Source organism: Tyto alba, unplaced genomic scaffold (genome assembly GCF_018691265.1).
Source record: "Tyto alba isolate M040663 unplaced genomic scaffold, T.alba_DEE_v4.0 Super-Scaffold_6, whole genome shotgun sequence".
In the NCBI taxonomy this organism is placed as follows: Eukaryota; Metazoa; Chordata; class Aves; order Strigiformes; family Tytonidae; genus Tyto; species Tyto alba.
Window position 1 is genome coordinate 31,106,770 of NW_024881327.1, and position 13,306 is coordinate 31,120,075.

Consider the following 13,306-nt stretch of genomic DNA (forward strand, 5'->3'; position numbering starts at 1 on the left):
GTGGCTGGCAGAAGAAAACCAACGCTGGTTTTTAAAAGCATGACTTTTCATGGGCGTTGGACTACAGATGCTTAAATTTCTTTTCAAAGTCAATATAGCTGAAGGATGATCTCAGAAGAACCCTAATTTGAGATAAACATTATAAGCAAAATACATAGAGTCATTTAAGTAGGTGGCTTAAAACTTTAAGCGTTAGAATCATAGGTGGTATTTTTATGTACTCTTTACTGTTTGTAATGTGATAGCATAAAAAGGACAAAACCAAGGACCCAAGAAAAGTTTTTAGCCATGTCTGGGTTTTGGCAACAATGTAGCCAAATCTTCCCATAATATAAACACGAACAGATTGCATTCACCTGGAGGCAAAGAGGGAAAGAGGACAGAGAAATTCAGTGTCCAGCTTTCCTCCTCTGTTGCTCTGGCCTGTACACTCCAGAACAAGCTGGAATTCTGGCATGCAGGGGGGGATATTTCAGTGAACTGACCTATAACTGTTCTCTGTTCTTTTTTTTTTTTTTTTTTTTTTTTTTTGTGTTTAGTCTCAAACTTCAGAACTTAACATGACTTCTGTTTCTCTTCTAATTGCCAATAAGTCAACCATAGGAATTTATTTATGGAAGTCACAGCCACAGTGCTCTACTTCTGCTAATTCTGCGTGAGCATGCAAGCAGCCCAGCCTCACATCATGGCCCCTTCAGAGAGAATCCTGGATGATTCCTGTTCAGTGCTGTGAGAAGTCAGCTAACCCCATTTCCACTACTGGGGGCTAAAATTCCCATTCCTAAAAAGAGTTTGTTCAGTATCGTGAATATACTATTCATATTGAAGAATGCTTTTCATTTATTTGTGAATACATATTACACCCTTTCAAGTCGGAGCTGCTCATTGTTATCAGCTGAAATGTATTATTTCTACATGTTATCATTTATACACTAGACCACATATTAATGGCATGTATGATTGATTAGAATAATGAGTACTAATTGGGGAAATTTTCATAGAAATAATGACTTGTACAGATATTTGGAAACCTTTCATAGTCCAGTAGTATGTTACCAGAATGCATGTGAACAAGAGAAATGCTACATATCACTTTGCAAAGATGTTAATGAATATCCCTCTGCACTACCGATCAGCAAATATAACTGTTAAGATACCCTTCTGGTAAAACTCTGAGATGAAAGATCAGTGGAACTGAAGAATAAGAAAATCAGACAAAAATTATGTAGTTTGACTGTTTTTGGAATCATCTGTTTTCTCTCCTCTAGTGCTTTGGTAATGACCCTTCAGCAACAGTCCCTCTGGCCTCTGCATCTCTCTGAATGGACACAGATTTGCCCTCAGCTGCAAAATTGGGGAAAAAAAAGGTAACTGAATTTCACTGAGGAAAACTGATTTTGTTCCACCTGCCAGAATTAAAGAACAGTTAATACTGCATTGATTGAATAATTATTATAGCTTATAGCATAGTGTCTTTGAGAGAAGCCTGAGCTGCCAAGCTGTTGCTCTGTCTAAACAGTTCCTATAACTTAGCTCAGGTTTCGGCTGGAATCCCCTGAAGATGCCACGATAAGCCTCTATGGCCTGTTCATTTTCTTACAACTTTTGGAGCACAAGTATAGTCCAGAGAACACTGAACTCTCCTTCTTGCATAACAAGATACCTGGTATCAGCTTCTGAAAGTACTAAGAGAAACAACATTCTAATTACTCTGAAGCTTTGGGGGCAAGGTGCTCACTTTGGAAAAGCCCAAGGAGCTTTTCCCTACACTTTGTCAACCCCTATCTGAAGCTGAGCTAGACCAGGTGCCACAAAGAAAGCTATGAGGAGTGATTGGGATTTCTCTGCTCAACTCTGCAGTACTAGACAAGGTAGGGGAAAAATCCCTGGGTGTGGTATGCACAGGCATACTGTGGCTGCTGAGCAGTGCCAGGTCACTGTGGAGGTAGCATACAGGAGGAGGAGGAGGAGACACCTTGGAGCCAGTAGAGTAACTTGCTAGCATTGCCAAGTCCTGAATCTGAACTCCTGTGAGGGATAGAGCTGTTCAGGCACTTTCCAACGGTGTTTCATTGGGAACAATCTGAGCATCCCTTTTGTCTCATGTTTGAAGGATGAGGCAAACAAGGAAGGGGCTGCCCCTGTGGAAATGTCACCGAACTTCTGCCATGCTTCTCAAAGACAGGAGAGAAGTAACCACAGAAAACAAACAAGCAAACAAACAAAAACAACATTTGCATAGGTGAAGAACAATATAGCCACTAAGATATTGTCTTTGCAAAGCACCCTGGCAAAGTATCACCACTGTCTCAACTGAAGGAGTGGTGGCAAACAGGAACAGGTCTGTGGAGCATCTCCTCTTTCTCTTGCATACCTAAGGTTGACTAAAGATCAAACAGATTTTCTTCAAGATGGAGGAAATTGGTCATCAGGATCCATCACAGCGTGGGCTCAGCTGTGTCACTGAAAACCTGTTTGAAAGTCCTCGACTAATACCTTCTGGGACTGCTCTGAACAGAGTGGCCAGAACCACGCAACTTGCAAAGTGCCACAGTCCTAAAAACTTCATGATCTAATGGGACTAAAAGAAGTTGACAAAGGAAGAACAGCCAATTGCTGACTGCAGTTGCTCCTGTGACTAACATAATTTTCATGCAAACACCTCAATGTAAATGATTTCAAATACCAGATAATCTAACAATTCGATCCTTCCTAGTGATTCTTCCAGAAAGTGAATTTCCAAGAAACAATTAGAAGACCAACAGTATTTCATGAGAAGCCCTAGATACTGGCTTAGAGAGAAGTTGTATTTGACCAGAGATCAAAAACCAGATAAAACTGAGTCATAAAGAATGGAGTAATTTCCTTTTTCCAGCTGTTACCAAAACCAACTGAAGTCAACAAAATAAAAAATAAAAATTAAAAAAGTAACCAATAAAACAAGTAAAGTTACTGTCTTTTTATGCTCTTTCTGGGAACTTCAAATACTGTAGCTAATTTTACTTCAATCTTCAAAACTCGTGGAACCATTACTAAAATTCAAATTAATGCTAGAATTTCATAGTGGGGTACTTTAAGCACCCCTCTTCACCTACACTTTCTGAAGTGAAAAGCTTCAGATGAATAATGAGTGTTGTGAGAGGGGCTCAGTATGGTTGCAGCTGCACAGGCATTTTACCCCACTAGGAACTAAATGGCATTTGCTTGGTAACTGTTACTTCCTTAGCCATAACACCACAGCAGTAAACTGCTTTATTTAACTTGCAGATAGGAAGAAAAATTAGATCACTGTGGTCCTCATCAATATTTTCTGGCAAGTTTTGAATTTTATGTTATTGGGGTTTTTTTAAGGGCTTGGTCCAACTTTGAGAGAAACAATCTGTGTGTGTGGTGGTTAAATAATGTATCATTTCTTCTCAAAGCATGGCAGTCCATGAACATGCCTGCTCTCTGAAATAACAAAAAAAAACCCCCAACAAAACAAAAAACAAAAACCAAAGCCAAACAACAATGAAATAACTGCAAAGCTTCAAATTAATCATAGCTGCAAGTCAGCTACAACACAGGACTTCTTTGGACTATGTCATGCTGTTCAAATTGTATTTCACAGAGCGACTGCTGTGTTGGATATAGTGTTTTCTCTTTTAGCAGACTGTAGAGACAGTCTTATCTGTCAGTCAGAAGACTAGGAATCAGTTTGCACCCTTCTGGAGAACTTTAAAGCCCACAGGCCTGATAGCACAGCAGATGTTACTACTACAGATAGCTCTCTAAGAGCAATAGAACTACAATAAAAGAGAAATCCTGAGAGAAATTTATAGAAGCTTGAATTTCAACTCAGCCTAAGGTCACAAACAAAATCATTCCCAAGTCAAAACAGCATGTGATTTCTGTAATTGTCAATATACATGGCATTTTGATAAATTATGTACTTGATGGTACTTTTCTGGCTGATGAAAGAGGTTTATCTAATATATCTCTTACATATTTTTTGGTTGTCATTTGGCTGTAAGCTGCAAGGAATTCTATTTGTTGTCCACTGTTATGGTATTTCTTTGGCCCAGATTTCACACTGAAGAGTATCATCACTGGAAGGAAATCCAAGGAAGAAAATGTAGGGAAGAAAATGGAAGAAAGAAGTAATGGCTATGGAATACTGGCAGATAGTTCCTTTGTCATCTTCTGGTGGGTGCTTAACGAGGTGTAAGCAAGGCTTTGCACTTGCTGTCACATGAAGCTGCCTGCTGTAGGAATAAGGGCACTGCAAACATAAGAGATGAGACAAGCAGTTAGTGGTTCAATGTAGACATATTTTCTCTCTTTTTGTCAGTGCCTACATACTGATTTTTCAGATTCAGTGTTTCAGTTAACACCTGAAATACAGTTAGAAGTGCCAACAATGTCTTGCATTTTCAGTGTATCACATAAGTTCAGCACTAATTGTTAGCACAAGTAATTAAATATTACTTGTCGTTCGTCAGGTAATAGATGAGTTTGCTGTGTGACAAAATTAAAAGGCACATTTATTAAGGAAGCTGGTCTAAGCTGATGAGATCTGCCAAAGAGCTAACAAAAATCTGAAGCTGTTTAAGTCATAGACTACTTGGCCTTAACTGTGTTATCTTAGAAATTTCATAGGCATTGTAAAAAGACATTTCCTAGAGAAATTTTTGGTATAGCATACTATTCTGCACGTGCTGAAACAACATGAGAGATTCCAGTTAACTTATCAATGAGGATTTTTTTAAAAAATCCAGTTATCTACAACCATAGGTTGTACAGGAGGATTTTATCAATGTGTATAAATACCTGAAAGGAGGACAGAAAGGGGATGGAGCCAGGCTCTTTTCAGTGGTGCCCAGTGACAGGACAAGAGGAAACAGGCATGAACTGAAATACGGGAGGTTCCAGGACGACATTAGGAAATATTCACTGTGAGGGTGACTGAGCACTGGTGCAGGTTGCTCAGGGAGGTTGTGGAGTTTAGTTCCTTGAACATATGTACAAGCCGTCTGGACACAGTCCAGAGCAAGCGGCTCTGGGTGGCCTTGCTTGACCTCCAGAGGTTCCTTCCAATCTCAGCCATTCTGTGATTCTGTGGTAGGTGAGGTGTCACGCATTCTGGCAAGGAACCTACATTTTTCATTGCTGACTTCTGCATTACAGTGATAGAGCTGTACAGAAAATTTGTGAAATGCTAAGAGAAAGCAAATATCACAATCAGTGATGTTTTCCTGTTATGTATGCAAATACTACTTTTAAACTCTTCTACCCAATTCCCCCATTTTCTGTGTGCTTTCAGTGTATAACCATTCCCCATTTACTGACAACTGGGACATAGCAATTGATATTTGTGGTACCTACAGAAATAAAGAAAAGGACTAAGGATTATAGGATATTACTGCTAACAAGTTAAAGTTAGCTGTATGTTTGCAGAGTTTAAAGTGCACACATATTTTAGCTCTACTACTTTGTGCAGTCTGAAAATTTCAAGGTTTTTTATTAGTTTCCATTTTCATCGCTAGCTTGAAATACCAGTGGGAGGCAGGAGAGAAGAAAGCTTTGATTCTATAGCAGAGATCGACTGGGAAACTCTGGCACACATTGTACATTTCAAAAAGCATATACAGCCCTCAGAAGCGGATGTTGTCTTAAATGAAGCACTGTTCTTGTAACCCGATAAGAGCGGAGGGGGAAACAGAAGAAGAGAAGTAGGAAGGATGTAGTGGATATTGTATTCCTGGCTTGAATTTTAGTATTTATTCTCCACTTCTGTCATCTACCAGCTAACTCAAGGATGCGTCACGTTATTTTACATTTCCTCTTGGAATTCTTTTCTCCATTGTTTATTGTAAGCCTCTTGTTCACAACTGAAAGTCTTTTCCAATTTCCACTGTTTGGCATAAACTCCTGACCTCTGGCAGGCAGGCAGATCTCGGATTCTGTGGCAGCTGAACTACTAAAATGTGTTTTTTCTGCCTTGTTCTAGACAGCACCAGGTTTCCAGGTTCAAGGATGAATTAACGTAAGTTTGCTCAACAGATAGGAGAAAGTTAGAGCTAATGCCAGTTCTTTTCAAGTATATTTTGGATTGCTGCCCTTCTCTTAGATGTTGCTTCATTTTTAAAGTTCAAAAGTGCAAGTTTAAGTGAAAAATAAAATTAGTCTGACTAATAAATACATGACCTTGAACTCACCCCTTATGCAAATGATTCAAATTATGCTGTGACAGAAATGAAGTATTTGGTGTTTTGGTTTCACAGAATTAAAGAGTAACATGCACAGATTATTTTGGCCCAACTCCTTTATGAAAGAGGTGAGTGGAGTACACTATTTTTATCTATGTTCTTAAGTTCTGTTGTAACTGTAATTAAACTTTCTTCCGTCATTAGGTAAATTTCTGGGTACCTAGGTAGTCTTACTAAGACTACAGCTTGTTTCTGACAACACAGTGCTGTCTGCTACAGAAATGGGGTTGAGAGTGATTCTGACAGTTCTCTTGCCCAAAGTTACAGAAAGGTTCTCTTAACCAGTATCCAGAGCAGAAGTAAAAATATCTGAAGTGGTTGCAGCATAAATATACTGGATAGATATTTGCCTTAAGAACAATAAATTATGAGGATTATAGACAAGTTTCCCAAAAATGTTAAGCTTCTAAAGCCTACTTTAGACTTCTAAGTAAGCTGTTTCTCAAAAGTGCTGAACCTGCAGCAGTTCCCATTGAATGATCAGGCTTGTAAATGCATGACTGAGAGGCATGATGGCAATATCAAAGGGAAAAGGAGGTTGCTTTAAAAAAACTGGCACAGTATGCTGTTATAATATACAACTACACTCCACAGTTTACACCACCAAAGTTTAAACATTTGTTTTACAGCCAGAAAAACTGAGCTCATATGCAAAAAATTTATCTGATGTCCCACTGATGGAGGAAATAGTACCTAAGATATGGAAAGTTAGTACCTTCATATTTGTGCTAAAAAGCTGCTCTAAGAAGAAGGTAGAGCTAAATGCTCTACCTTGCTTTTCCTAAATAAATTTAAAATTCTGCAATTAAGGAACTGGTTTAAAAGAAGTAGACTCTTACTAATGCAGATTATTTACTCTTGGTGGAGGAGGTAAAGCATATCCTACTGAAGCCATACAAGCACTAAATGAAAGGCTATACTGAGAAATCTGTATAGCAGTCTTAAAATGTCTTCAAACAACTTGGAGAATGAACTACAGCTGCATTTTTAAACTGCAAAAAGTTTTAGTTAAAATGTAACAGAATAGTTAAAAAAATTAACTAGGTTTTTCAAAAGCTTTTCTTATTTCAGTATTCATGTTATGATTTAATAGGAAAAGGATGCCCTCTCTCGGTCACAGCAGAAATAATTACAGAGATTATTGCTGTAAGAGTTGAGAACTGCATTCTCAGTGTCTTGCCTTGTAAAAAATCCTCACATTTCTGCCAGATAACAATTGTTTGATAATTTAGTGCTAGTCTTCCTGTAATCTGGGGGCAGGAGTTTCCTCTGCTTGTCTTCAGAACTGCGCAATAGGAAACAAATGTCAGTGAATAAAAAATATCTGCACTGTTCCTTACGGTGCTACAATATTCCTGTTTCCATGATGTTCCACTGTCAAGGAATTAAAAGAAATACTGAGAACATAACAGCATTTCCATGCATTTGGAAAATTACCGTCTTTCCCGTATCTCATTTTGCTTTAAGTTGTATTCAGCTAAATTTTACTGTCTGATTTTTAATATATAGAAATATCCTATTGTTAATATGTAGAAAACTTAAGTAAATTATCATAGTAATACGCTTCAGTGAATACTCTGAAACTTCACTATGAGTCTAGGGGTTTTGTTTTGCTTCCTACCTTCTGTGACCAAACTGTTGAAAGGAATTAATGTTGCCACCCCTGAGAACAATTTGCTTCTGTAGCCATTCCTGTATTAATTGATGTTTCTGGTGTCATGTACTTGCTTGGTAAATGCAAATATCTCACTAGGTGTTTGGCTTGATGCCTCCACTGCTTTAGAAATTGTTTGGAGATTTGCTTTCTGATTTTCTGATTAGGATAATTATGCTTATTTTTATTCCTGGTTTACTTGCCAAATACTCAGACTCAAAGTTACTTCCTGCTTGTTCATATTTTGTAGGTGATAGGGGAGTCATAGGATGCTTGTTTTTCACACCAAGATTGCAATGATCTATGATCAAAAGAAGCAGTATTATAATGTCTTGCAATTCTACCCCATGTCCTAGAATGGGAATGCACTGAAAAGATTTGAACATGTTTGATTTAAGCTATAGTTTGTTTCTTATTTAACAACAACAGATTCATAATATCACAAGCAGTAATTAACTCTTTGCAAATACACTATAAGCGCTTCATAGTATCCCTCCCCTGAAGCACAATTATCTGATATCAGTAAGAGACATGTCTGCCTTGTCCAGGGATGTATGACCACCATATAATTAGATCTATATTAGGAATTGATAGTTCATATTGTAGAGCTTTGGATCATATGGTAAACCTTAAAAAAAATATACTAGCAAAAACCCCCCCCAGAAGTTTACAAAAGCTTTACAAAGGAAAGCACTCTGTACACAAAAACTGTACTTGCAGATAGAGATGGGTAACAAGAAAAGAAGAAGCCCAAGTCAAATTCCTGAGAAGCTTGAAGTTTGTTTGAAACTTCTTAGGAAAAAATATGACATGGTACAAAACCAGCACTGCAGAAACCCTTCAATACAAACTATGCAAAGGAAGCAATATTATCTATTCTGGAGACTATCTTGCCATTCCTAGTTGTGTTAGAATCAGATTTATCCTTAGAATATCTGTCTGGTCTGAAGCAGCATTAACTTTCCATTTAGCAGATGTATTGCTCTGAAAAAAGGGAAAAGTTTTATTAAAGTGAGAAGGCTGTTAGTAAGGAAGAGACAGAACCACAGTATTAAGCAACATAAAAACAAGTGTAGTAATATATAGTCTACAATTATGGGCACAAATTTAAAGTTCCCATTTGTCCACAGACAAGCCCCAGATAACCCAAGACAGCTCTGCTTGAGGAGGCATTTATTGCTACTTCTGTAATCAGCAAAGAGGCCAGGATGGCTTGGTGGCTCTACAGCACGTTCATTCTGTTGACATGGAAGAGTGCAAATCTGGTGACATGTAGACAGGCTACAACTGCCATTCAAACCCTCTTTGGTGAATGAACTACAGGTATTGTGCACCGATGACAAAGAGAGAGAGCACAGTTTCTGTAGGTGCCTGCTGATGAAAGGACTATATTGAATGATAAAGTTTTAACACTACATTCTGAAACCTGTTCTTTATTGCAGCACTCTACCGTTACTTTATTGTACATACTGCTGGTGTATTGTAATACAATATTATTGTAGAGAAAACTGTACAATTTCCTCCATAGATGTAAATATTTGCTGGAACAAAGTCTTCCTGACAAAAACACCATTAGAGTTCTCAAGCAATTCAGTGTCAATAAGATGAGATAATGCTTTTCTATTTAAAGGCTAGCTTTAAAGCAATAATCTGTTACACAAACTAAAAGATTAGTAAGTATGAAGTAAACTGGAACAATAAATCCTATATATAGACAATACACATCAGCTCATCATCAGTGTGGGCAACCATGCCATGCAGGCACAGACAATCATTCACATCTTTCTTTTCATGAAGCAAAAGTATGTGAGCTCAGTCACATACCAGATAAACTGTCAGCAAGGAGACTTACTGGACACACTATTTTGAATTTTTAGTTGAAATGATTAAACACTTTCACGAGCATTCAGCTCGTGCTCTAAAAACAAAGCAGCTAAATACACACACAGGCACAAGTCACTTGGTTCCCCATGATACAAAATTTGAATCGTGCAGTAGCTTCAGTTTTCTTAGTGCATCACAAAATGTGTGGCACATAAATTTTGGGTGTTTTATTAAACACATATCCTCTTATTTTCTACCCCTCCCTATATTGTGTGAGGAACTTCTACTCCTGTTAGCTTACATTGCAACAAATTTAAACAGCACTAAAACTTTTATACACGGCAATCTAACAGTAAAATGTTTGGGTATTTCAGTGTCTTTTAAAACTAGGTTTGCAATATTTTGAACAAGAGATGCATCTGTCTTCAAAGTATTTTCTCAGCTTTCTTGTTAAATGTTACAGTTTTATGAGTCATGTTTTCTTCTGATTCAAGTATTCAAAAAAAGGAGTCAGCTTTGGTATCTTAACAGGAAATTTGATAAATATTTGTGGCAAAACTGGGAAATAAAAACTGCAAGGAAATAAAATACTTCTCTTTCTGTGCTTCTAGAAGATGAGGGTTCTCTGTCTGAGTAATGGGGGGCTCCCAAGCCCAGGGGTGCCCATGGGTCCTCCCACCTCCATCTCCCACCTCTGCCCATGGCTGGACCCCCTCTGCAAGCTGCCCAGGAAGACAGCAGGACACACGGCCACCCGGTGCAGAGCTGAAAGTTTCCACCCATCCCATGAGCTGACCTAATGCTCTGAGGGCCTGAGAAAGTGCCAGAAGAAGTCATGAGGAAGAGGGCTTCTTATTAAAAAAATCTCTAACTTTTAGATGGACTTCACTGCTTGTCAAGCAGGAGAGCAGACCTTGTAAGCGAGGGAGAAGCTTCTTCATGTCCCTGCTCCTGGTCCTGCCACCTCCCACCCTGAGATTTTGTGCACAGAGTCCCAGTCCTCCTCTGCCATGCTCTTTCCCAGCGCAAAAGCTAGGACATGTTAAATAAAAATGGACAATGAAGGTTCTTTATGTGAGATGTAAATTTGTGGAAGTCCCTGATAAGGATGCTAGAAACCTGCATGGTTCACAGGGCAATTAGAAGCTTAAGGAACAGACATTCAGCAAGGGCTACTGAATATTTAGGCATCACTACTAAGCACGTGTGCAAGGGTGCAGATTGATTGAGGCTGTGCAGATAGTCAGCTGGGGCAGCTTTGTCCTATAGTCTATTCGGTCTGGCTGAACACCCATGAGCCTCAGCTGTCAATCATCTCATAGACAGAAATGTATTTAACAAAAACCTTGTTTATTCATATAGAAGCAAAGTTTCTCCCCTCAAAAAAGCAATTGCACGCTGTACAGCAGCAGCTGTTCTAACTACAGCATCACTAACCCATCGCTTTTCTTGCCAACCACTTCTTCCTTCCTTAGAGATCTGCATCCTCTGATTTATTTTGCTGCCTGTTATCTCTTAGAATCAATACATTTTAAAAAATAGTTACTGTGTGAAATATAGCACTTCAAAGAAGATCCTGATTCTGATGTAAGGCTCTCCCTTATATTGCTCATTTTCATCCAGGAGTCTAAAAATTAGCAGATCTGATGTACATATTTCTGATTATTGTGTCTCAGGATGCTTCTCATTGACACCTTTCTCTGTTCTACTCACCCAGAAGCAGCATTCTTCAGGGCACAGTTTAGCACAAAACATCTTGTAATTACTAGTATTATTACTTCCTCACTTATTTCCACTTTGTATGTTATTTTATTTTAAAAAGCAGACTGCACTGTGCTTCTCCCCTTTCCCAAGAAAGACATTTTGGTACAGTGGTAATATGAAGGCACTATCTTGTTACCAACAATAAAGATAACACACCATGAGATTGCAGACAGTACAACACGGTACTGAAGAGGTGAAAAATAATAACATAACCCACTGTTGAGTACAGAGATGTAGTGCTTTTTCATAAGGTGCTGTAGGAAAGGACAGACAGGAGAATAAAGCAGCACAGTAGGTTTGCAGCACAGCTGACATTGTGTAATAACCTAGATAGATAGATATAAAAAGTCATAACTACATACAAGTTTCATCTACAGTACTCCAGGTTGTAATTAGAATTTTGGCTTCCAGGATTTCTGAGCAATTTTAAATTTTAGTATAATATTGCAGGTTATCATATTTCTCATTTCATAAAACTTGCATCATCATAGCTATTAAAAAAGTCTTTCATGACCAGTCTTAATATCAGTAGCTTCACTGAAAAAATATAAATAGGACGAGAAGCATTTTTCTGTGGGAGCAAATCTTTAGGAAAAAATTCAGGAAAACTTTTCTTTTTAAAAGGTAAAGACCCCCCTGCCCAGTATTTCAGAAAGCATGTTCACCTAATTCTGAGCATTTGTTCATAGGAGTGCTACACTATATTACCCATTTAATGAAAAAAATAGCATTATTTTTATCTTATAGCCATGGAGAATAGGCTAGCAACCACTGACAATTAAAGGAATTTAAAACCAATGCAGTTACTCAGATTTACTTTCTATGCCACTGAAAAAAAAATGGCACTCTCCATTCTCAAAAGCAAAACCATCTTATATAAAAAATAATGGAATAACGGGAAGAATATCAGTTGTCCCACTTTTCCCATTAACACTTTTGTGTACTGAAGAAAATGACCAGTGTAACATTTTTAGATCACATTTTTCGACATAAAAGTGGAGATTTATCTTGATTGGCTCCTCTTCTAGGTAAGGCAACAATTTACCTTCAAGACAAAATTCAATCTTACGTTAGCTGACAGCCACCATACTTTGAAGATACCTGAAATATCTTGATTTTGTTGTCTACTCATTACAGTAAAATTTTAATTGGGGCTATAGACAAGCAAATTTAATGCATCACCTCTGATTCTTTCGGTTTAGAAGCTTATTCTGATGTGACCCTGATGGCAGTATTGAAGACAGCAAAGCACACGTATTTGAAGTGAGAAGTACAATGACAGTGAACTAAGTTTGCAGGGTGGCAGTGGATAAAAGAGAGGCTTTCAAACATAAAATAGCTTCTTTCAACCCTGGCTCAGAAGTGACTCCTTAGGGATTGCATTTTGCCTTATGTTGCTTACACTTTCGAGACCTAAAGTAAGTTTACCAGCTAAGTTCTGATGAAGTGACTTATTTTTAGCTGACAGAAGCTCCCAAGAGGAACAATGAGCCATGATTTCCATTTCACATTTACTGTAAGACTTATGAGCTATTTAAGATCCTTTTGGGTTGCTGTTATGGCTTAGAGGTTCACAGCAGGTCAGCCAGCACTGAGGCACCAAATACAACGTCAACATCGCTATTAAACACACAGAGAAATTTTACTTGTCAAAGAAAGATACATTGACCATAGCACAAACAAGCAAACAAAAAAAAAAAAAACCTCTCCACCATTATTTAGGATATTCATGGGTATTGCCATTTGACTAGACAGACTAATACAAATCTACAAAAGTCAGAAAATAGAAAAAAAATGTAAGGAGGAGAGAAGGACT

General features: G+C 38.0%; 1 protein-coding gene across 1 annotated transcript in view; it reads left to right on the forward strand.

The window, feature by feature from the left end:
* LOC122154880 (translation initiation factor IF-2-like) overlaps window positions 1-9,553 on the forward strand; it is a 44,226-nt gene extending 34,673 nt beyond the window's left edge. The window contains exons 6-8 of the mRNA XM_042807885.1: window positions 1,269-1,367; window positions 6,264-6,316; window positions 9,033-9,553. Of these exons, the coding sequence (XP_042663819.1) occupies window positions 1,269-1,367; window positions 6,264-6,276 (112 nt within the window). The 3' untranslated portion in view covers window positions 6,277-6,316; window positions 9,033-9,553. The remainder of the gene's footprint in view (window positions 1-1,268; window positions 1,368-6,263; window positions 6,317-9,032) is intronic.
* The last annotated feature ends 3,753 nt before the right edge of the window (window positions 9,554-13,306 follow it).